The following is a 23,036-nucleotide window of genomic DNA, read 5'->3' as shown; positions in this document are numbered from 1 at the left end:
TGGGCTGGCTTTGATCCGCGATCCTCAGATCTCAGCTTCCTGAGTAGTGAGGATTACAGGCGTGAGCCACTGGTGCCTGGCAAATGTATGGTTTTTGAAGCTGGGTAATTCTTGTTTCTGGTTAATACTTCTGTAGAGCTTTTCCTCTTCCTCCCTCATGTTAGGTTTGTAGATTTCTTCATCACTGAGTTTATCGTTTGCTTAGTAATGTAACATTTGCAAAATGGAGACTACAATTAATTACCCATCTAGTACCTGAACTCTAGTGGCCTCTTTTCTTTTTTTTTTTTTTTTTTTTTTTTTTTTTTTTTTTTTTTTCTGCTCGGTTGTGGGGCTTGAACTCTGGGCCTGGGCGCTGTCCCTCAGCTCTTCAGCTCAAGGCGAGCGCTCTACCACTTGAGCTACAGCGCCACTTCCGGTTTTCTGGTGGTTTATTGGAGATAGGAGTCTCACCATCTTTCCTGCCCGGGCTGGCTTTGAACCGCGATCCTCAGATCTCAGCCTCCTGAGTAGCTAGGATTACAGGCGTGAGCCACCAGCGCCCGGCTGGCCTCTTTTCTTTAGAATATGTCCTATTGAGATGTACATCCATGTGTTCTTAGTGTTGTTGGTCTCCTCTGGTGAAGTCTGCTCTGGTACCTCCGTTCTTCCTGTGCAGAGTAGGCACACAGGTCATGTTTGCTGAGAGGTATGCTATGCCTTTATTTGAGCTATTCCTATCCAGTAGTAGTACCTTTCTAGTTCAATTATCAATTCTAAAGGAGTAAAAGCTTAATAGTGTGAATAAAGGACAGAATGTATAACTATATATGTAGTATATATAAATAATATATGACATACTAATGTAATTTTGTATCACAAATATATGTGATATGTATGTATATTTTGAGTGTGTGTGTGTGTGCACATATGTACATATGTGTGCACATGCCAGTCCTGGGACCTGAACTAAGTGCATAGGCTCTGTTCCTGAGCTTTTTTTGCTCAAGGCTAGCATTCTATCACTTGAGCAATGTCTCTACTTCTGGCTTTTTGGTGGATAATTGGAGATAAGGGTCTCATAGACTTTCCTGTTAGGGCTGGCTTTGAACTATAGTCCTCAGATCTCAGCTTCCTGAGTAGCTAAGACTACAGGTGTGAGCCACCATCACCCAGCATAAATCATGTATTAATCAAAGTTATATGTTAATCAAATCTTACTATATAAGGCTTCAAGCCTTGTTCCTTAGAGCTCAGCTTCCCGAGTAGCTAGGATTACAGACAGGCATGAGCCACTGGCATCTGGTTTCTCTGGTCTGAAGTTTTAACAGTGTTTCATATTAGGATAGTGATGAGAAATTATATCAGCTTTTTTTTTTTTTTTTAAGAATTGGGTGGCAAATAAAAAGCATGATTTTTCTTTAGTGGTGGACTCTTAAGGTGTGTGAATTCTAGTATTTGAAGAGAAAAAAAGGCTGAATATGGTGGCATAGATCTGTAAATCTAGCTAAATGGGAAGCAGAGGCAGAGGGACCATGAGCTTGAGGGCAGCCTGGGCAAGGCAACAGTATTATACCTCAGAAAACCCCACAGGCTGGTGGTGGTAGAGTACTTGCCTAGTAAATGAGAGGCTCTCAGTTCAGTCTTCTGGAGTAGGCCTGGAGTAAGAGACTGGGAAAGGAAGGCTGGCATGGTGAGGAGGGCAGTGTCGGGGGAGGGGAGGCTGTGCAGGTACCTAAGACAATGACAACACTTAAGAAGTGGAGATGAGGGAAATTAAATTTCATAATACCGACTATACAGGAGTTATCAGTTCTTTTTGTTAAAGTATTATTCTCTCTTTAAGTAGCCCCTTTTATTTTAAAATGTTTTAGTTACTCAAATTGACAGAAATATAGAATTGTACGTATACCAACTACAATGTGGGTTAGTAAAGTATTGTTAAAGTTCTAGTTTGTTTTGTGTGTATGTGTGTATTTGCTTTTAGACATGATGCCTCACTGCTACATAGCTCAGGGTGGCCTGGACCTTGAACTGGAGTGTCTCACCTGAGCCTCCAGAGTGCTGGGGTTAAAGGCATGCACCACCACACCCAGCCAGTTCTATTTATTCTTTGGGTGATCCGTATTGGAAGAATTACTAAACTATATGATGTTATCTAATCATATATTAAAGAAAGGCAACCAGCTGTATAATGGAAAATACTTTGAAACAAATGGGAATATATTTGGTATAAAGTCCAAGAGTCTTTAAAAAGTTTTCTTAGAGTATGTTCTAAATGCCTTTAAACCATTTTAGGGTATTTAAAAAGCAAGACTTTAAAAGATTTTTTATTTTCCTTTGATTAAATCTCTGAGCAAGATCTTTTGGTATTTGGTCATTCTAGGCACTTTTTAAAAAAATTATTTTTATTATAAAGGTAGAGAGGGGGCTGGGAAGGTGGCACAGTGGTAGAGTTCTTGACTTGCATGTACGAGGCCCTGGGTTTGATTCCTCAGCACCACATAAGCAGAAAAAGCCAGAAGTGGTGCTGTGGCTCAAGTAGTAGAGCTCTAACCTTGAGCTGAAGAGCTTAAGGATGGCGCCCAAACCTAGAGTTCAGGCCCCACAATAAAAAAAAAAGAAAAAAAAGAAAAGAAAAAGGTACAGAAGGGTTACAGTTACATAAATTGGGTAAAGAGTACATTTTTTGATGATGTCATCTTTCATAAGTTACTTGAGTAACTTAAATATATTTATCAATGGTTTTAAAAACCTCAGGTTCTTTGGAAATAACCTTTTGTATTTTTATTACAGGTAAATTGGGATATTCACATTGTACAGAAACAGAGGTAAGAGAAAAGCTCAAATATTTCTAGTAGTACATCTTTGCAGTCCTGCTTAGGTGAACTTGAGTGCCAACTAACTTTCTAAAGGCTCTCAGCTTTCTCATAGGATGGGTTGAGAACAGGTACAGGTGTTCTGTATTTAGGAAGAGTAAGCTGAAGGAAAGTCTACATATTTGTCAGGAGATATTATAAAGAGTAACTTAAACATAGCTTCAAAATTTTTTCTGTATTATTATTTGTAAATTGAGGTAATTAAGATCCAGGCAAGAGTCCCTTGAATAGGAATATTTTACACTAAATTCATTTTTCATATTTCAATCTAGTGTATGATAGAAGTATCACTTAAATTTGTTGGACCCCATGGCACTGCCTTAGTGGTGGGGGGGGGGGGGGAAAGCATGTTTTAGTTAGATTGGAGTGAAATAAAACTTTTTTTCTGCAATTCTTTTATAAAAGAATTTAAATAATAATTATATTGAACATTATGATTGTAAAATATGGGCGTTTGGAGGTATTTCTTATGTTCCCTTCAGGAGCTTCAGGATGACCGTGCTGTACCTGGGTAGCATGTATGTGTAAGCTCTCAGCAGTCCTTAGATTAAGGGTGGTAGGCATTTAATGTTAATGCCTAAATAAAGGACTTTTGAAATTGAATTCCTAATTCTGTAATGTAGCTGTGTTCGATAAAGGTTTTAATAAATTTTAACTGTTGTTTTGGGTACAGTTCAATCTTCCTAGAGGATTATATCGTTGTATCAAAAAGCAAAAATAATATCTTTTTTTGCATTCAGTTCATTTTGTATTTTCTTGTTCAACATTAAAAGTTAGAGATAATTTTATCAAATCAGTTCTAAAAATTGATTAAAACTAGCCAGGTGCCCATGACTCATGCCTGTAATCCTAGCTACTAAGGAAGCTGAGGTCTGAGGATTGTGGTTCAAAGCAAACCCAAGCGGGAAAGTCTGCGAGACTTTTATTTCCAATAAACCACCAGAAAAGCGAAAGTGGCGCTGTGGCTTAAGTGGTAGAGCACTAGCCTTGAGCTGAAGAGCTGAGGGACAATGTTGAGGCCCAGAGTTCAAGCCCCACAACCAATTAAAAAAAAAAGGAGAAAACCATAACATTTTTATTTTGCTAGTTTTGATATAGTATTTATCAATGAGTAAATTTGATTTGAACCTAAAAGAGTTTTGTCTGTAGTTTCTGGTAGTACATCTTCCTAGTTGTGCAATTTGGAGCAAGTCATTTTTTTTCCTCCTAGAACTTTTACCTTTCTTACCTATAAATGTTAATGATCATCTGTACTAACTTCATAGGGTTGTGAAATTTTAAATAATATATGTGAAGGTATTTCATTAAGTGATGATACAAATACAGTTAACATTTCTGCCTTTAGGTATTGAAAGGAGGAGATTTGACATATAGGACATTGGCATGTCTCATTATTTTGTTTTACTGAATTGTGATGTAATTCTATCATGTGATATGATATATTACCACAAAATCAAGGCAGTGCTAGCATCGGCAGCCAGAATTCACTCCCAGTTGTTGGGCTCATTGCAGAAGCTGACTTGAGGTCTGTTATTTGACCCATTAGAGAGTTTAAAAAGACACACAAAGCTGGGCACTGGTGTCTACGCCTGTAATCCTAGCTACTCAGGAGGCTGAGATTAGAAGATCACAATTCAAAGCCAACCTGGGCAGGAAAGTCTGTGAGACTCTTATCTCCAGTTACCCACCAGAAAACCAGACGTGGTACTGTAGCTCAAATGGTAGAGCACTGGCCTTGAGCTAAATCGCTCAGGGACTGCACACAGGCCCAGAGGTCAAGCCCCATGACTGACCAAACAAAACAAAACAAAAACCACATGAAATCATCCCATCCTTCTTAACTTTGTGAAAAGAATTATTTTTCATAAAAGTGGTATTTATATTTATATGTTATGGGGTTAAGTGGGTTAATAAATATATTTTTATATTTCTGTTTTGATTTCTAATGTGGATAGATTATAGCTCACATTAGCAAAAACTTTGTCTTTGTTGATATTTGACAGCTGATGGGCTGGGTGTGAATGGCAGAGGGACTTTTTCATGTGAACCTCCATCCTCCGATCTCAGCTTCCTGAGTAGCTAGGATTAGGGGTGTGAGCCATTGGCACCTGGCTTTCATAGGTTTTGTAGTACATAAAGTCTTCCTATGAATTTGTTTTTTAATTACATCACTTAAATGAGTTGGACTTCATGGCTAAGGCATATTAAAATTATTCTTTCTAATAAATATTTTTCCTACATTTGTAGAAACCAAACTAAAATTGAGTTGAGAGAAAGAGAAGTCATAGGTAGTCAACTTCTATGAGGGCCTTCACTGTCAGGTCAGCTAATGTGAGTGTGTGTGTGTGTGTGTGTGTGTGTGTGTGTGTGTGTGTGTGTGTTACTGACTGTGTCGTGGCACATATAGACAAGTGTTCTACCACTGGGGTAGAACTGGAAAATGTTCTAATAGCTTGATTGTGCTAGTATATTCAAGCATTTGAACTTGAAACCTTTCATAGAATTTGTTTTAAAGGACATGCACTTTTGGTTTTTTGAGATAGGATCACAAGCTTCTACTTCCTGACTGCTGGGATAACAGGTATGCACCACCACACCCAGTCTCCACATAAACATTAAAATTTTTAATAGGCAATTTTTTTTTCATTTTAAGGTGTAATTTACATGCAGTGAAATTCACCCTTTTAGTTATAGTTATCCCACTGTTGATAATCACAATACTTTGCTAACTAGCCTCACAATAAAATTAAAACATTCCCTGAATTTTCCCTTTATCCTTTCATACCTGGCAAGCAAGGATCAGGGGGTTGTCCTTACTGTTTGGAGGAGGACAAGCAAGTTAAACAGTGTGTGACCCATCTATTTCTACTTCTAGAAGTGGCTCTCAGCTCAGATTGGTAACTTATAAACTCTTAGATGGCTAACCTGTACTTGTGCTTGTCTATCAAGTGAGTGTTTGGAACCAAATTAGAGGTAGTTTTTGCCTCCATTTTAAGTGTTTCCTAGTACCATTATTTAAATAGCTCAGTGTATTACAATTTTTAAGGAAAATTACTAAGTCTTTAAGTTACTAAAACATAACTGATTTGAATTTTCAAGTATTTGACTTGAGACTTTTTTTTAAAAAAAGCTTCCAAATTTCATTACCTTCCTGTCTTATATTAACCACTCTTAATTATGTAGCCTTTAGAGACCCTTTCTCGCTAGCAGGAAAGAGGCTAAATGAATAACTAGAGCAATCTTGCTGTTCCCTTGGTGGGTTAGCTATATTTTAAGTGGAATAGGTTAAAGTATTATGCAAAACTAAATTAAGTTTTATCTTTAATCTTGATAAACTGATTCAAGTGAGATCTTCATAGAGCTGACCTTAATCTGTGCCATATTAGAAGAAAAATTAGCCTTTACTTGAAGAAAACTTAAAAAGATTCATGCTTATGTCTTAAAAATAGAGCTTGCATCTTTTGTATATAAGCACTTATTCTATATTCCACCTTGCATTTTGTGTGTGTGTGTGTATGTGTGTGTGTACATACGTGTGTGTACGTGTGTACTGGGCTTGAACTCAGGGCCTAGGTGCTGTCCTTTAGCTTTTTTTTTAACTCAAGTCTGGTACTCTACCACTTCAGCCACAATCCCACTTTTGGCCTTTTTGTTTGGTTTTATTTTTTGGTGGTTAGTTAGAGATGAGTCTCATGAATTTTTCGGCCTGGGTTGGCTTTGAAATGTGATCCTTAGCTCTCAGCCTCCTGAATAGCTAGGATTACAGGCACAAGCAACTGGCTCCCAGCTCCTACATGCATCTTTTAAAAGTGCTTCAGAGTTTACTATATACTAGGCATTGTTAGAGACATTAATTTTACTCTTTTAGGAATATAATAGTTAAAACAAAACCACTATTTTAGGTGTTTTTGGAGATGAGAGCTAAAAGTATAGAGAGGCTGAGTGATCTGCCCAAGTGCCAATAACCAGTAAGTTGTTAAACCATATAACTCCCCTTTCCTGTGTTCTTTCTTGAGATTTATGTTTACCTGCAATGTAAGGCATCTGCATATGCTGGTGATTCATTTAGTGTCCCATTTGGAACAGTGAAATGTGGCACCTCTGTTTGGTCTGTTTCTGCCTCTTCCCTTATGTTGCTTCAGTTTATGATCATAGTTAGCCAGAAGATAGGCTACTGCCAGCTGCAACTTTGACAGGACTTGAACACAGCACATGACCTTCAGTTCCAAAGATAGATGAATGAATACAGGTTTTATATCATAGAACTTGTAAAGTAGTACGACTCTGAATTACTCAGAACGATTTAGGAATTGTTCTACATGTTGGAATCTCCTGGGAAATTGGGTTTGTTTTGTGAGCAACCCATAGATCTAGGGAATGAGCCAAGAAATATACTGGAGTTGGTGTCTTGGATTACTCCATTGTTGTGGATAGCTTACCCAAACTGGAGAATATGAAACATTTTTATGTTTTCTGAGCAGCCTGAAATAATCTGTTACTTGGAATTAGCTGCTTAAGTGCCGTGTATAATGTTGAAAAGTGTTGATTTTCTCTTGAGCTGAATCTGCCTATTCCTGTTTACTTCATCTTTAGCTCCAGTTGGCTCTTGATAAGAATTGGTCCTTAGTTAATTTCAAAATAACTCAAAAATCTAACCCAAAAGAAGAGTGTGATTTTTAATAAAAACATTTACATGTATGTACAACTTTACCTGCACGAATAAGACTTTTATATTACTGAAAATAGTATTAGAAACCAACTGAATTAAATCTTAAGACTAGCTAGCAGAAACAAAAGGTGAATTAGTACCGAATCTGCTCTTTTAGCAGAGACTCTCTCTGATCTTTAACTTTAGGGGCTTATAAATGGAATTGTTTGACCCACAGCTAAGATGTTTATATGTGGGGTTGTCTAAAAGAATGAGAATAAGCCTATTAACTGCTGGTAGCAGCCATATGTTCCCCTTGGTCAGCAGGCTGAGGATGGAAGCAACGCTCAATTCTACTTCTTGTCCTTTCAAACAGAAGACCTCATATGCACTGGAATATGTGTGTGTAGGGCCATTTGATTGACATTGATTGACATTGGCCATTTGATCAGGAAGTTGGCTCATATGTCCTCAGAGAAAATGATGTGAACCTTGTCATTGCTACTGCTGCTTTTATTTTTTGTTTATTTTTAATTTTAATGTTTGAAACAAGAGTTGATATTTAGCCCAGGTTATCCCCTTTTAAATTTATGGTTCTCCTGCCTCAGCCTCCTGAATTTTGGGATTATGCACTGTCACACCTGCATGTAAGTTGCTACTTATGAGTATCAGATTTAGTGGAGGTTGGGAGAGAGTGGTGTTGCTGTGCTAAGAAGACAGTAGTCCTTTAGATTTCATGTGTTTTCATACAGAGTTGGGCACATTATGAAACTTGGCACTTTGGGATTCATCCTCCCCTCCCTGACCCAGATAGCGTTTACTACTAGAACAGCCTTTTTGGGTTACAGTGATTGATAAATGTCTGTGTCAGAGACTGTGATTTAACCTTATAATGCAGAATTTATACAAGTTTCTTTGTTTAGGCTTTACTGTATTTGAAGACAAATGATAATTATGTATCTATGTTGGTCAAAGAATATCAGAATAAACAAAAATGTTTATCTAGGAGTAAATACTTTGTAACTATTTGTAAATGGAAAGTTTACTGTACATGTAACATACATTTCCCAGTACTTTCACAATATGGTAGACTATTCCTTCTCTCCCTCCCTCCCTCCCTCTCTGCTGTTGCTCCTCCTCCTCTTTTTCTCACTTTCTCTTTGTCTCTCTCAGACTGTTTTTTTTTTGTTTTGTTTTTTTGTTTTTGTAGTAAGATAGAGGGGTTTGACTTAGAGCTTTGCACTAGCTACCTTGAGCACTCTGTCTTGAGTCCCATCCCACTTTGCTTTAGCTAAGTTTTAGATAAGGTCTTAGGCTGTTGTCTAGGGCTAGCCCCTGACAGTGAGCTTACTACCTATACCTTCTAGTGGCATCACGAGGCCCAGTTTATTTGTTGAGGTGAGATAGGTCTAACTTTTTTGCCCAATGGCCTTAAACTGTGTTCCTCCCAATCTCTGACTTTTGAGTAACAAGGATTATAGGTGTAAATCTTACACTTGACTAGTAGAACATTTTTTTAATAATTTGCCTTGTCAAGAGCCAAATTAATCTGTTTTGTCAGAAGTTAATATATTATTTTTTTTGCAATTTTTTCTTGTGATTAAATGATTACATAAATTTCACAGTATTGTGGGATAGTGACACTTAGTTAAAGTCACAAACACATTCTAACCTTCATGGGGCAAATTGTCTTTATCATGATCTATAAAGGTTATGAGTTCTATGAGCTTTGACAATAATATAGTTATTTTTTCCACATCGGGTGATATGTACATTTCTTTCCTTCTGCTTACTGTAAGCTGTTCCCTCTTTCCTGCTCATTCCCTCCCTCCCATCACTGCCATTGAGTTGCTTAGTTTGTTTTGAATGTCCAGTGCAGCTGTTGGGTTCTGCTGTTGTATGTTTTCCTCTGTTTCTGTGTCCTCCTCCTACTTTCCCTCCGATGTGCACATATATACCATATATGTGGTCATCAGCATGAGATCATTTAGTAATGATTACATCAGATGAGTGGAAGTCCTTTGTTTCTCCAGTCCTGTTTACTTTGTCATATATCACCGTATGTTTGGGATTTAACATCCACTTATCAGCGAGACCATGTGCTGTTTGTCTCTTTGCTCTTGGCTTACCTCAACATGATTTCTTCTAGTTCTATCCATTTCCCTGTGAATGCCATTATTTTTCCTTTCTAATGGCTGCATAATATTCCATTGTATCTAGGTACCACAATTTTTGGATCCATTCATCTGTAGTGGGACAATAGATAGATAGATAGATAGATAGACTTTTTTTTTTTTTTTGTCGGTCATGGGACTTGAATTCTGGGTCTGAGCACTGTCCCTCAGCTCTTCAGCTCAAGGCTAGTGCTCTACCACTTGAACTACAGCACCACTTCCAGTTTTCTGGTGGTTTATTGGAGATAAGAGTCTCACAGACTTTCCTGCCCGGGCTGGCTTTGAACCGTGATCCTCAGATCTCAGCCTCCTGAGTAGCTAGGATTTCTCTTTGCTTTGCTTTGCTTTCCTTTCTTTTCCTTTCTTTCTTCCCTTTTTTTTTTTTTTTTTGCCAGTCCTGGTGCTTGAACTCATGGCCTAGGCACTGTCCCTGAGCTTTTGCTCAAGGCTAGCACTTATCACTTGAGCCACAGTGACATTTCTGGCTTTATCTGTTTATGTGGTACTAAGGACCCAGAGCTTTATGCATGCTAGGCGAGCACACTATGCCATTTTCTTAGCTAGAAAGAAACAGTTCTGTCTGAAAATTTCTTCTGTTTTCTAGGTTTGTACTTTTGGTGTGTTTCCCTTCTTGACAATGGGGAAGGTGGCCGAGTATTCATATTTCATCAGTTTATACACTATTTAAATCAATTGGAATTACACTCGTACAAGGGCAGCTGTATAAAGTGATCCATGGGAAGCTTGCCACTTACGTTGGTAGGGGTAGGAATGCATCGATGATCTGAAGAGGAGCTGCTGGTCAATCTGGACTTGGCAGATTGGAGAGTGAGACATGGACATGCCAGCTAGCTAGCTAGCACCTGCTGTTGGTAATGGTGTCTGACAGATTCCACTATATTTGACAAATAATATAAAATACAGTTTAAAGGACAAGCCATCAATCAGTAAGACCTAATTTACTTGGTGTCATGATCATTTTTGAATTTTTTTTCTTTTGTGCCAGTATGGGGCTTGAACTCAGAGCCTGGGCCCTGTCCCTTAGCTTTTTCACCTGAGGATGGTGCTCTACTACTTGAGCCATAGCTCCACTTCGGGATTTTTGGTGGTTAATTGTAGATAATAGTCTCATAGACTTTTCTGCCAGGATTGGCTATGAACCATAGTGTTCTAGGTCTCAGCCTCCTGAGAAGCTAGGATTACAGGTGTAAGCCGCTGGTGGCCAGATTGAGTAATCTTTTTTTTTTTTTTTCTATTAATTAGTTATACTTCTTCATGAATGAGGGCACCAGGTCTTACAAATGTTTTCTTTCCACTTTCTTTTTTAAATTGTCATTGTAAGGACGATATGCTGGGAGAAGGGGTACAATTACCTAAGTTGGCTAATGAGTACATTTCCTTTTAAACTGTGTCACCACCCCATCCCTCATTTTCCCCTAGGTTTTCCCTCTTGACCTCTTCCCCCACAAGTTGTATAATTCATTTTCAGTGTAGTACCTAGTGAGTATCACTGCTCCATATGTTCACTCTTTGTCACACCATTTCTGTGCTCCCCCTTACCCTCCCTAAAACAGATATACTTACATAGAAAACAAAAGACACAGAAATCAAAATAGTGACGAGAGGAAAAAAAAAGAGCAACGATTTAAAGAAAGACTCCTCCTAGGAGAAGAAGTAAGATGGGCTGGGAAGGTGGCTCAGTGGTAGAGTGCTTGCCTTGCATGCATGAGGCCCTGGGTTCCATTACTCAGTACCACATACACAGAAAAAAAAAAGCCGGAAGTGGCGCTGTGGCTCAAGTGGTAGAGCTGAAGAGCTGAGGGACAGCACCCAGGCCCAGAGTTCAGGCCCCACGACTGGACCCCCCCCCCCAAAAAAAAAAGTTAGAATGGCCAGGAGGCATTTCTGGCCATAAAAGAAATGCAAATCAAAACAACATTGAGATTCTACCTCACCGCAATTAGAATGGCCATTATCAAGAAAATTAACAGTAACATATGCTGGTGGAATTGCGGCCAAAAGGGAACCTGTTGGTGGGAATGTAAACTTGTTCCACCACTCTCCAAAGCAGTATGGAGGTTCCTTAAAAGACTAAACATAGTTTCCCTTTCTACTTTCTTAATGGTATCCTTTGAAACACAATTTTTTTGTTTACTTATTTTTTAGTTTTTGTGTTAGAGATTGAACCCACACCCTCATGCATGCAAAGAAGGCATTCTACTGAGTAGAACAATGACCCTAAGTTTTTAATTTTTATAAGTCCAGTATAAATTTATCCCTTTGTTTCTCATGGTTTTGGTGTTATACTTAAGAACTTATTGCCAACATAAGGTTGTAAAGATTTACCTGTGGGTTTTTATTTGTTTGTTTTGAGAGTTTTATAGTGTTTGCTTCTCTTAAATTTGGGTCTTGGAACTAATTTAAATCGTTCTTTTATGTGGTGTGAGTGAGGAATCAGGTTTCATTCCTTTGCCTGTCAATATTCAGTTGTCCCAGCAGTTTCTTGAAGAAACTATTTTTCCTTATTGAATGATCTTGTTAACATCAATTGGCTGTCTGTGTGGGTTTATTTCTGGACTGTTAGTTATATTCTATTGTGCTAGTGCCATACTGTCTTGATTACTATTGCTGTATAGTTTTGAAATTGAGATGCATGAATTCCTAATTTTGTTCTTTTTTGAGATCGGTCTGGCTCTTTTAGATTGAATTTCCATATTAATTTTAGAATCAGCTTTTCAATATCTGACAAAAAAATTAGTTGGGACTCTTATAGGGAGTTCCTTTGGGATTAGCTTTGGGTATGTTAATAGCAAGTCCTCAAATCCGTGGACAAGGATTTCCATTTCTTTAGGTCTGCTTTAATTCTTTCAATGCTCTTTTACAGTTTAAAGGGGCTGAGTTTTATACTTTCTTTGTTAAATATATTCCTAAGTATTTCCTTTTTGGTATTATTACAAGTGTAATTGTTTTCCCAACTTTATGTTTGGATTGTTCATTAAAAGTACACAGAAATAAAGTTGATTTTGTATATTGATCTTGTCCTGCTACTTTGCTGGAATAACCTATTTTAACAGTTTTAAAAAGTAGATTGTTAAAATTTTTCTGTGTACAAGTTCACATAATCTGTGAACAAAAATAGCTTAACTTTTTGTTTCCCATTTGGATGCTTTTTTTTCCCTCCTTCTTTGTCATGCTATTTCTTTTAAAATATTGTGCACAACTTAGAGTCAGAGAGTTGGAGAATGTCCCAAAGTGTGGCATAGCTATTATAGTAGAGAATATTTAAATATTTGAATGTTAAATTAGACTTACAAAAGAATATTTATATAGTTTCTATTTAATTGAATGTAAATTTTGTATGTGTGTTGAAACAAACTTTTTAGTTTGTAATTGGATTTGGACTATTTCCCTCCTTAGGATCATTTTCTCTTTAGAATGTCAAGCTAATTGGATATAAAACTAAAAAATATAGGTGGCTACAAACTAGGAATTGATAATGTTACACTGATTACCTTTGGTCTCCCATGCTCTGTTCTTAGGGGTTTTACCTAATATTAATTTGATATTAATTTATTTGATGTTAATTTAGCCTCAAATGTTTGTTTTGTCAGATGTGGGGGCTGAACTCTGGGCCTGGGCCCTGTCCCTCAGCTCTTTAGCTAGCACTCTACCACTAGAGCTACAGCTCCACTTCCAGTTTTCTGGTGGTTTATTGGAGATAAGAGTCTCACGGTCTTTCCTGCCCCAGCTGGCTTTGAACCACAATCCTCAGATCTCAGCCTTCTGAGTAGCTAGGATTACAGGAGTGAGCCACTGGCACCTGGCCTTAGCCTCAAATGTTTATGACATTGTCTTCTTGTGAGTTTCACATCTGTGGATAATTAACAAGCTCTTTGCCTTGTAGTTTGAATTTGTTATCTAGCAGAGGAATTATCATTGATATATTGTAAGAAGTTTTAGGAAAATGGAAAGAGAGGGATAATTATGAGTAAAATTACACACACAGACACACACACACACAGACACACACACACAGACACAGACACACACACACTCTCACTCTCTCTCTCTCTCTCTCTCTCTCTCCTTAATTCAGCCATCAATTCTTGAGTACTTGCTATTTACAGACCATGTCCTAGGCATAAAAACAGTTTTATCCTAAAATATTTTACAAGGAACCACGTGCCTGTAATCCTTAGCCATTTAGGAGACTGAGATCTGAGGATCATAGTTGAAAGCTAGTATAGCAAGAAAATCTGTGAGCTCTTGATCTCCAATTAACTACTGGGAAGCTGGAAGTGGAGCTCTAGCTCAAGTGGGAAAGTGCTAGCCTTGAGCCCCCCAAAATAAATGAAACAGCTCAGTGACAGTGCCCAGGTCAAAACTATGTACTCTGACCATATAAGATGATGTTAAGCAAAATGAACCCTATGATAGGGATACAAGAGGTTTTATCTTTCTTGCTGTTGTTTTTAATGTACTTATAATGTACTATGTGATTTTTTTTTTGTTTCTTTTGTATGTTCTTCCCCCATGGTATAACGCGTTTTCACTGTATTTGATTCCAGTGCCCTGCATCATATATATATATACATATACATATACATACATACATTTTTCTAATTTGGGGAAGGGAAGGGAAATAACAAAATGCTGAAATAAGTATACAGGATGACCCAGTGTAACAACGAGATGTACAAGACACTAGGTTGAAAAGGAACTTTACAGCTTTGGGCGGGGGAGGGAGGAAAGGGATGGAAGGGGAAAAAGAAAGAAGGGGGTAATGGACTCATTGTTAGGTTTTTAAAAAGAGGTGGCCGAGTAAGAACAGCACCACGCGCATGGTATTCAGGTAAGGGGTAGGTTTATTCAGTAGACCTGCTGGGACCAGGCAAGGTTGGCACTCCACGCGGCTGGCAAAAGAGGGCATCTGGCCCCAGGTTAGGCCTTATATAGGGAAAGGGGTGGGGGGGGGGGGAGGGAAAGGTGTGTCCAGGTAAAGGGAAGTGGGACTAGGTGGGAGAAAGGTGTGGCCACATCAGATTAAGATGTGACCTCAGCGGATGCAGATGTGACCTCTTCCAGGTGTCCCAGTTGCCTAGGTAACGCAGGTACTGGGCGAGGTTTGTTCGCCCGTCCAGGAATGGACCTTACACTCATTACCTTGCTTTTGTATCTGTAACTCCTCTGTACAGTATCTTTACAAAAAAAAAATTATATATAAAAGGACTGACAAGGAGGTGGGCCAGTTAGAGTCAGGTTTGTTAGAAGATAGAGTCAAGGAGAAGATAGGGTACTAGATCACCAAAGAAGTGCTTCTTGAACATCATTTTGCATAAATGTAAATCTTGTTCAGTTTTAGATTTTGATTTGGTAAGTCTTGACTAAGGCCAGAGATGATAAACTCAGGTGATAATGGATTTAGTTGGTCCAAGGACCACAATAGTTTATTAATTGTTGTTATTAGTTTGTGTTTTGTTTTTTGTTTGTTTTGCTTTCTTTGTTTTGTGGGTGAACCCATGGATTTACAAATACTAAGCACAAACACTACCACTGAATTACCTCTCCAGCCCCTAGGACTACACTTTGATTAGGTAGGATATAGTGTGTGTGTGTGTATAGTGTATATTATATATATATATAGTTATATATAGTTATATATAGTTTAGTTGAAATTAGCAAAAAAAGGAATGAGAGTGGAAGAAAGAAAAAAGACTAAGTACTCAGCCCTGGGTGTCCCAACGTTTTGAGAGGATGAGAGAAGCGAGAGGAGGAGGAGTCAGCAAAGAAAGCCTGAGAAGGAAAAGAGTGATCACCTCGTGAGCTGATAAGTGTGGAGAGTAGATTAAGTATTTAAAGGAGGAAGAAGTAAGTAGCCAACTATGTGAAGTGTTGCTTATCAGATTGAGAAAGAGAACTAAGAGTCAATTACAGTTGGCTTTCCCTATCCATGGCTACTGCATCTGTAGATTCAACCAATGGAGATTAAAAATGTTTTGGTGCCGGGCGCCAGTGGCTCTTGCCTTTAATCCTAGATACTCAGGAGGCTGAGATCTGAGGATCGCGGTTCAAAGTTGGTCCAGGCAGGAAAGTCCATGAGACTCTTATCTCCAATAAACCACTAGAAAACCAGAAGTGGCACTGTGGCTCAAGTGGTAGAGCGCTCGCCTTGAGCTGAAGAGCGCAGGGTCAGCGCCCAAGCCTTAAGCCCCACAATGTCCTCCCCCCCAATTTTTTTTTTGTAAAATTGTGTAAACTTCTTGTTGTCATTGTTTCCCAAACAACTGCTTGCATAGTTTTTACATTTTATTAGGTTTTTTAAGTAATACAGAGGAGACTCAAAGTATATAGGCAGTGTGTGGAGCACAAATACAAATATATGAATACTGTGCCATTTTACATGAAACTTGACAATAAAAGGACTTTTATATCCACAGGGGAGCGAGGTCCTAAAATCAATCCCCTGATACAGAGGGCTGAATTTGACAGTGTGGCAATTATAGTGGTTGATAGCCTTTTTGTAGCCTTCTGGGTCATGTTGTACTTCAATGCTTGTGATTACATAACCTATACAATAGCCTATCATTAACCCCATATTATCTCATAAGATAGCATTGTATTCTTGTCAGTCCTTTTTGGGAGGTTAATGCCCAGGGATTCTTGTATGGAAGGTGCTGAGTTATACCCTTGAGCTTCACAATGCATTGTGCAAAAAAGGATACAGTAAGATATTGTGTGTGTGTGTGTGTGTGTGTGAGAGAGAGAGAGAGAGGGAGAGAGAGAGACAGAGAAAGGGAGGGAGGGAGGGAGTGAGGGAAGGAGGGTGGAGGAGAGAGAGAGAAAGACCATGCTCATGTAACTTTTCTTTTCTTTCTTTCTTTGGTTTTTTTGTCAGTCCTGGAGTTGAACTCAGGTCCTGGATGCTGTCCTTGAGCTCCTTTGCTCAAGGCTAGTTCTCTACTGATTGAGCCACAGCTTCTTTTCCGGTTTTCTGGTGATTGATCAGAGATAAGTCTCTTAGGCTTTCCTGCCTAGGCTGGCTTTGAACCTCAGATCCTCAGATCTCAGCCTCCTGAGCTAGGATTATAGGCATGAGCCACCAGTGCCCAGTTCATGTAACTTTTCTTATTAATAAAAAGAATACTGGGTGCTCATGCTTCATTCCTATAATCCTAGCTACTCAGGAGGCTTAACCCTGGAAGATAACAATTCAAAGCCAGCCTGGTAAGAAAAATCTGCAGGACTTTCTCTCCAGCTGACCAGCAAAAATCAGATTTGAATCATGGCTCAAGTGATAGAGCACCAGCTGTAAGAGAGCCAATGAGCTTCCTGAGTTTGAAACATAGTACTGGCACATACAAAAAAAGTATATGTTGTTAAAATTGTGCTATGTTATTATTATTTGTTCTTAATCTCTTGCTTTGCCTAATTTAGCAATTAAACTTGACCACAGGTATGCATGTATAGAGGCCTTGGGGAGGACAAGGAAGCATCAGGCAGGGCAAACAAGATGCCTTCTCCAAACTAGCCCCAGTGGCTTCAGAATTAAAGACAGAAAGAGCAGCTTGGGCCAGTACTGACCCCGGGGAGACTGAGATTTAGGTTAAACAAGGTGAGGGGACTATGAGAGAAGCTAAAGACACAGAACATCTGGAGGGCATAGAAAGAAGGGTGTGGGGTTTGAAGGGAGACCTGCTGTGGCACCAGCAGCATCTTTGCTGATTATGTCACTGGAGATACCGGACAAACAGTCATGGTGCTTTCACAGCAAATATGGTGATGCGGCTGTGGGTGCTGAGGTGTGGAGGGTGGAGCTCTCTTTTGAGTCCTTGCAGATGGATGTTCCAGAAATAGCTCTCAGATCCACTGTCCTGGAGCACACCCAGCTCCCTCATGGTGGAGCACACAGCTGTTTTAAGGAGAGAAAAGACATCAAACCAGCACTGCTTAGCAGGGAAATGAAGAGATAGCTGGGAAAACTGATGAGAGGTTTCATTACTTAAATTTTCTGTGTTAGTAAACTGGCCCTTCAACATTGCCCTCCCACTCCTTCCCCTGCAACGCTGATGGGCCCACCTGGCCAGTTTGAGTCTCTCAGAGGTTTAACCATTTTGCAGAATTCCTGAGTATTTGACAGTTTGGCTGTTAATAAGCTGGTATGAGTTCTCTAGCACTGTATAAAGCTGACTCTATTCCCTCTGAAATGCTGTTATACCTTTAAATGCTTTAGAGTCTGGCAGATGCAAGCCACTAATCCTCAGCTTTGCTTATTTATAGATCATGACTTTATGGAAACCCAACTTTCTTTCTTTCTTCTTTCTTTCTTTCTTTCTTTCTTTCTTTCTTTCTTTCTTTCTTTCTTTCTTTCTTTCTTTCTTTCTTTCTTTCTTTCTTTCTCTCTCTCTCTCTCTCTCTCTCTCCCCCTCTCTGTCTCTTTCTCTCTCTCTCTCTGTCTCTCTGTTCCTCCCTCCCCTCCCTTCCCCTTTCTTCCCCTCCCCTCCCTTCCCCTTCCCTCCTCTCCCTTCCCCTTTCCTCCTCTTACTCCTATCCCCTTTCCCCTTCTTTAGCCAGTCCTGGGGATTGAACTCAAGTCCTGGGAGCTCTCCCTGAGCTTAATTTGCTCAAGGCTAGCACTCTACCACTTGAGTCACAGCACCACTTCAGGCTTTTACTGAGTATATTGGAGATAAGAGTCTCATGGACTTCTCTGCCCAGGCTGGCTTAGAACTGTGATCCTTAAACCTCAGCCTCCTGAGTAGCTAGGATTACAGTCGTGAGCCACCAGCACCTGACTTCCTCAGTTTTCTTTCTAAACTGCAGGCCTAATCATCTATTCCTCAGTTGTTATAAGATTTGGTAGAGAGTTGTTCCTTTAATAGCAGGTATTATTATTCTTGTTGTCAACACCTTAATTTAAAACTTGGTTACAAAGGAGCTCGCCTGTCAGAGAATATGCCATATTCTGCAAGGGCAGGAGGAGTTAATACTGTGAACTTTTTGGAGGCAATTGTTAGTATATGTCACAGACATATGATTGTGGGCTGAATCCAATATTTCTGCTTCTAGGACTTTCCTAAAAGAAAATAAGGAATGTATGTGGAAATGCAACAAGAAAATTGCTTATTTAGTCTACGGCCATAGCACCCTGAACGCGCCCAATCTCGTCTGAAAATTGCTTATTTGCAGCACAGTTTAGAAAAGAGGAAAGTTAGATAGTACAGAAATGTTTGCAGTGGCAGGCTAGGCTATTACAAATGGATTTATACAACTGTTTATGCGGGAAGGTGTCCATCGCAGTACCAAATAGGTTACCAAAGAGTCAGTACTGAAGGATCCAGTAGTGTGAAAGGAATGTGCCAAGGATGTGATCTGGAGAACAAATAGCAATTGTCTCATTGGTCAGCAGAGATTACCCCTAAGATAAAGGAGTTTTTTGAATGGACTTTCAGATTGCTTTTATTGTATTTTATGTCAGTATTGGGGCTTGAACTCAGAGCTAAGTGCTGTCCAGTAGCTCTTTTGCTCAAGACTGGTGCTCTACTACTTCAGCCACAGTTATACTTCCACCTATCTTTTTAGTGGTTAATTGGAGAAAAGAGCCTCACAGACTTTCCTGCCTGCACTGGCTTTTAATCTCAATCTCCTGTGTAGCTTGGATTATGTGTGTACGCCACCAACTCTTTGTCTTGCTTGTGTTGTCTGAGATTTATAATAAACCTTTTTTGCTTTTGTAATATGAAAATTGAGCGCACGCACACATGTGCGTGCACGTGTGTGTGTGTATGTGTGTGTCTGTGTTGCTGACATGAAAAACCCTGAGGATGAACACACTTGGCTCTCTTATTAGTCACAGTGACTGTGGAGAAGTCTGGTGCATTTTCTGTGGATGACAGGCAAGGGAGGCAGAGAGCCTTGCTCTTCACCTTACAGGCCTGGCAGTGACTCAAGACCTGTGACTTAGTTGATTTCCAAAAAATAGAGTTCTTTAGAAATCACCATGATGCTCACCTGGGATGAGATGGAAAGCAACTCTAAAGAGAACTATGTAAGATGTAAGTGAGCAGAAGAACTGTTTCCTTCAAAGGTTTTCTGTGAATATTATTGAATGAGCAAACTCCTTTTTCAGGGAAAAGAACCTTGTGATTGTCATAAGCTACTTGAGCAAGTAGGAACCAGGAAATTTACTGTTGTGTAACAGCACTCTGAGTCACAGTTTAACAAGTAAGCAGTGAAGCCATCAAATTAGTGTTATTTATCAGATGACTTCCAAGATCATTGGAATATTTTCTGAAAAAAAAAAAGCATTTTCATATCCTAGCAAGCTTATCTTTTAGTCATTTGTTCAGCAGGTGTGAGAGTAAGTCAGTTTTTAAAATTTTGTACATTGTACTAATAAAATGGAACATTAGTATTGTTAATTATGAAAAATAAAGTAAAAGAAAAAAAAATTACTCCCTTTAGTGAGTGACCAGCATTGGAAAAGATGTGGCCAGGAGAGTAGTTCTGGATTACTGATGGACAGACACCCTCTGCCTTTTTGCTCTCTCCTTCCCTTCTCCTCTCTCTTTCCTCCCTCTCTGCTTCCTTTTTTCCTTTTCCTCTTGTTCTGTAATTCTTTGTTGTTGTTGTTGGTCATGGGGCTTGAACTCTGGGCTTGGGCGCTGCCCCTGTGCTCTTCAGCTCAAGGCTGATACTCTACCACTTGAGCCACAGCACCACTTCCAGTTTTCTAGTGGTTTATTGGAGATAAGAGTCTCATGGACTTTCCTGCCCAGGCTGGCTTTGAACCATGATCCTCAAATCTCAGCCTTCTGAGTAGCTAGGATTACAGGTGTGAGCCACTGATGCCCAGCTTGTTCTGTAATTCTTATACAAAGAGAGCACATACCTTATGCCAGGCACTGTTGTCTGCGTGGAAGGTGTGTCAATGAACAGAACTGACAAAATGGAGTTTACACCCTAGTATTTCCTGATAATAGGCAGATCAGTATTATAAATATGGTATGATGTTGAATGTTATGAAGAAAAATAAAGAAAGGCCAGGGATGGAACATAACCTGGTAGGGACTAGAGCAGACAGAGAAGAGAAGGTACACTTCAGTCTGTTTTACAGTTCTAGTTTTGAAGTGATAGCTTCTCATTTGTTAAAACATCTGGGCAGATACTGGAATGATGAGAGAGAATAAAAATGATGGAGAGAAGAAAGAGGATGTGCGAAGGCCCTGCAGCCAAGAGCATGTTGATATGTGGGGATGGCCCATGTCTGTAATCCCAGTTCTTGGGAGGGGGAGGTACAGCATCAAGGTGTAAGTCTGACCCAGTCAAAAATGAAGACCTTACCTGAAAAATAAAAGCTAAAATACTGGGAGTATAGCTCAAGTGGTAGAGGGCTTGAGGCTTAGCAAACATGGCATTAAAGTAATCCCCCCAAATGTAAGTAATTAAGTAACTAGGTTAGTGTGTCTAGGGAGAGGCAGTAGATGAGGTCAGACAAGGAGCACCCTGTTAACCACGATAAGTGAATTAGGAAACCCCTTGAGAAGTTTGTTATAGCTGTTGGTAGTACTGTAAGTGATAAAATAGGAATTCAACAGATTCAAATCTTAACTTATTTAAAACCTTGCCTTACCTAGGAATAATTGAACTAGCATGTAATATAATTGCATTATTCCATCTAGTCTCCTCAGTAGTCAGCAATATATGAGACACAGTTTTTCTCTTACTGCTGGCTTGTTTGCTTATTAATTTTGTCCTTGACTAGGATTTGCTAGCAAACAATAAGGTGCTAAAGTTTCCTTTCCTTTGTTAAAATTCTAGTAAACAAGCTGGGCGCCAGTGGCTCAGGCCTATGATCCTAGCTATTCAGGAGGCTGAGATTTTGAGGATTGTGGTTCAAAGCCAGCCTGGGCAGGAAAAGTCCATGAGATTCTTAACTCCAATTAACCACCAGAAAACTAGAAATGGAGCTGCGGCTCAAGTGGTAGAGCATTCTTCTCCTTAAGCTGAAGAGCTGAGGGACAGCGTCCAGGCCCAGAGTTCAAGCCCCACGACTGACAAAAAAACAACAAAAAAATCTAGTAAACATCACATCACATTATATAAACTTGATGATTTGTGTGTGTGTGTGCATGTGTGCACGTGTGCATGTGTGTGTATGCACGCTAATACTAGGGCTTGAACTCAGGCCCTGGGATTGTCCCTAAGCATTTTTACTCAAGGCTGGCTCTCCATCACTTGAGCCACACAACTCTACTGCCAGCCTTTTGCTGGTTAATTGCAGATAAGAATCTCATGGACTTTTCTGCTTGGGCTGGCTTTGAATTGTTATCCTCAGATCTCCACCAGCACCTGGCAGAATTGACCATCTTCATCATTTTTAGGTGTGAAGATCAGTGCTGTTCCATATACTCATGTGAAACAAGAGCTCCAGAATGTTTTCATTTATAAAATTCAAACTCTCCCATCCTCCTGACCTCTGGCACTAACAGTAACCATTCTGTCTTCTGTTGCCATGGTCTGGATTCTTGTAGATTATTTATTTATTTATTTAACTGAGCCTCTCTTGCTCAAGACTAGCACTCTATCACTTGAGCCACAGTGTTACTTCTGGCCTTTTCTGTTTTTGTGGTATTGAGAAATTGAACCCAGGGCTTCATTCTAGGTAAGCACTCTATCACTAAGCCACATTCCTAGCCCCTAGATAATTTATATAAATGATATCATACAGCATTTGTCCTTGTGAGACTTGTTTAGTTCACTTAGTGTAATGTCCTCAAGATTCTGTGTTGTAACATGTGTCATAATTTTCTTCCTTTTTTAAAAAATATATTTTTTGGTTGGTCATGGGGCTTGAACTCTGGGCCTGGGAACTGTCCCTCACCTCCTCAGCTCAAGGCTAGCACTCTACCACTTGAGCCACAGTGCCATTTCTGGTTTTCTGAGTGGTTTATTGAAGATAAGAGTTTCATGGACTTTCCTGCCTCGGCTGGCTTTGAACTGTGATCCTCAGATCTCAGCCTCCTGAGTAGCTAGGATTACAGGTGTGAGCCACCAGTGTCCGGCTAATTTCCTTCTTTTTTAAGTTGAGTCCTATTAACTTTTATATATATATCATATCCTTCAGTGGACAGCTGGTTGCTTTTACTTCCTAGCCATTGTGAATAATGCTGCTATGAACTTGGGTGTGCAATCACTAGGGAGTTTTGAGCAGAGTGACAAGGTCTGATGACATGCTCTCACAAGTTCTCGCTGGCTCTTTCTGTCCTCACTAACATAGAAGTGTAGAGTTTGTGTTTGTTTCTATTGTGTCTTGCATATGCATTGGGCATGCATGTGTTCTGAGAAATAGCTGACAAA

General features: G+C 39.5%; 1 protein-coding gene across 2 annotated transcripts in view; it reads left to right on the top strand.

Moving 5' to 3' along the window:
• Positions 1 to 23,036, top strand: part of Spire1 (spire type actin nucleation factor 1) — a 158,448-nt gene that overhangs the window by 20,398 nt on the left and 115,014 nt on the right. For both annotated transcript variants that reach the window (XM_042683667.1, XM_042683666.1), the window contains exon 2: positions 2,776 to 2,810. In XM_042683667.1, the coding sequence (XP_042539601.1) occupies positions 2,776 to 2,810 (35 nt within the window). The remainder of the gene's footprint in view (positions 1 to 2,775; positions 2,811 to 23,036) is intronic.

This window comes from Dipodomys spectabilis, unplaced genomic scaffold (genome assembly GCF_019054845.1).
Source record: "Dipodomys spectabilis isolate Male_0828 unplaced genomic scaffold, ASM1905484v1 ptg000083l, whole genome shotgun sequence".
Taxonomy (NCBI): Eukaryota; Metazoa; Chordata; class Mammalia; order Rodentia; family Heteromyidae; genus Dipodomys; species Dipodomys spectabilis.
The sequence above is the reverse complement of the archived record's forward strand: the minus strand, read 5'-3'. Positions and strand labels throughout refer to the sequence as shown.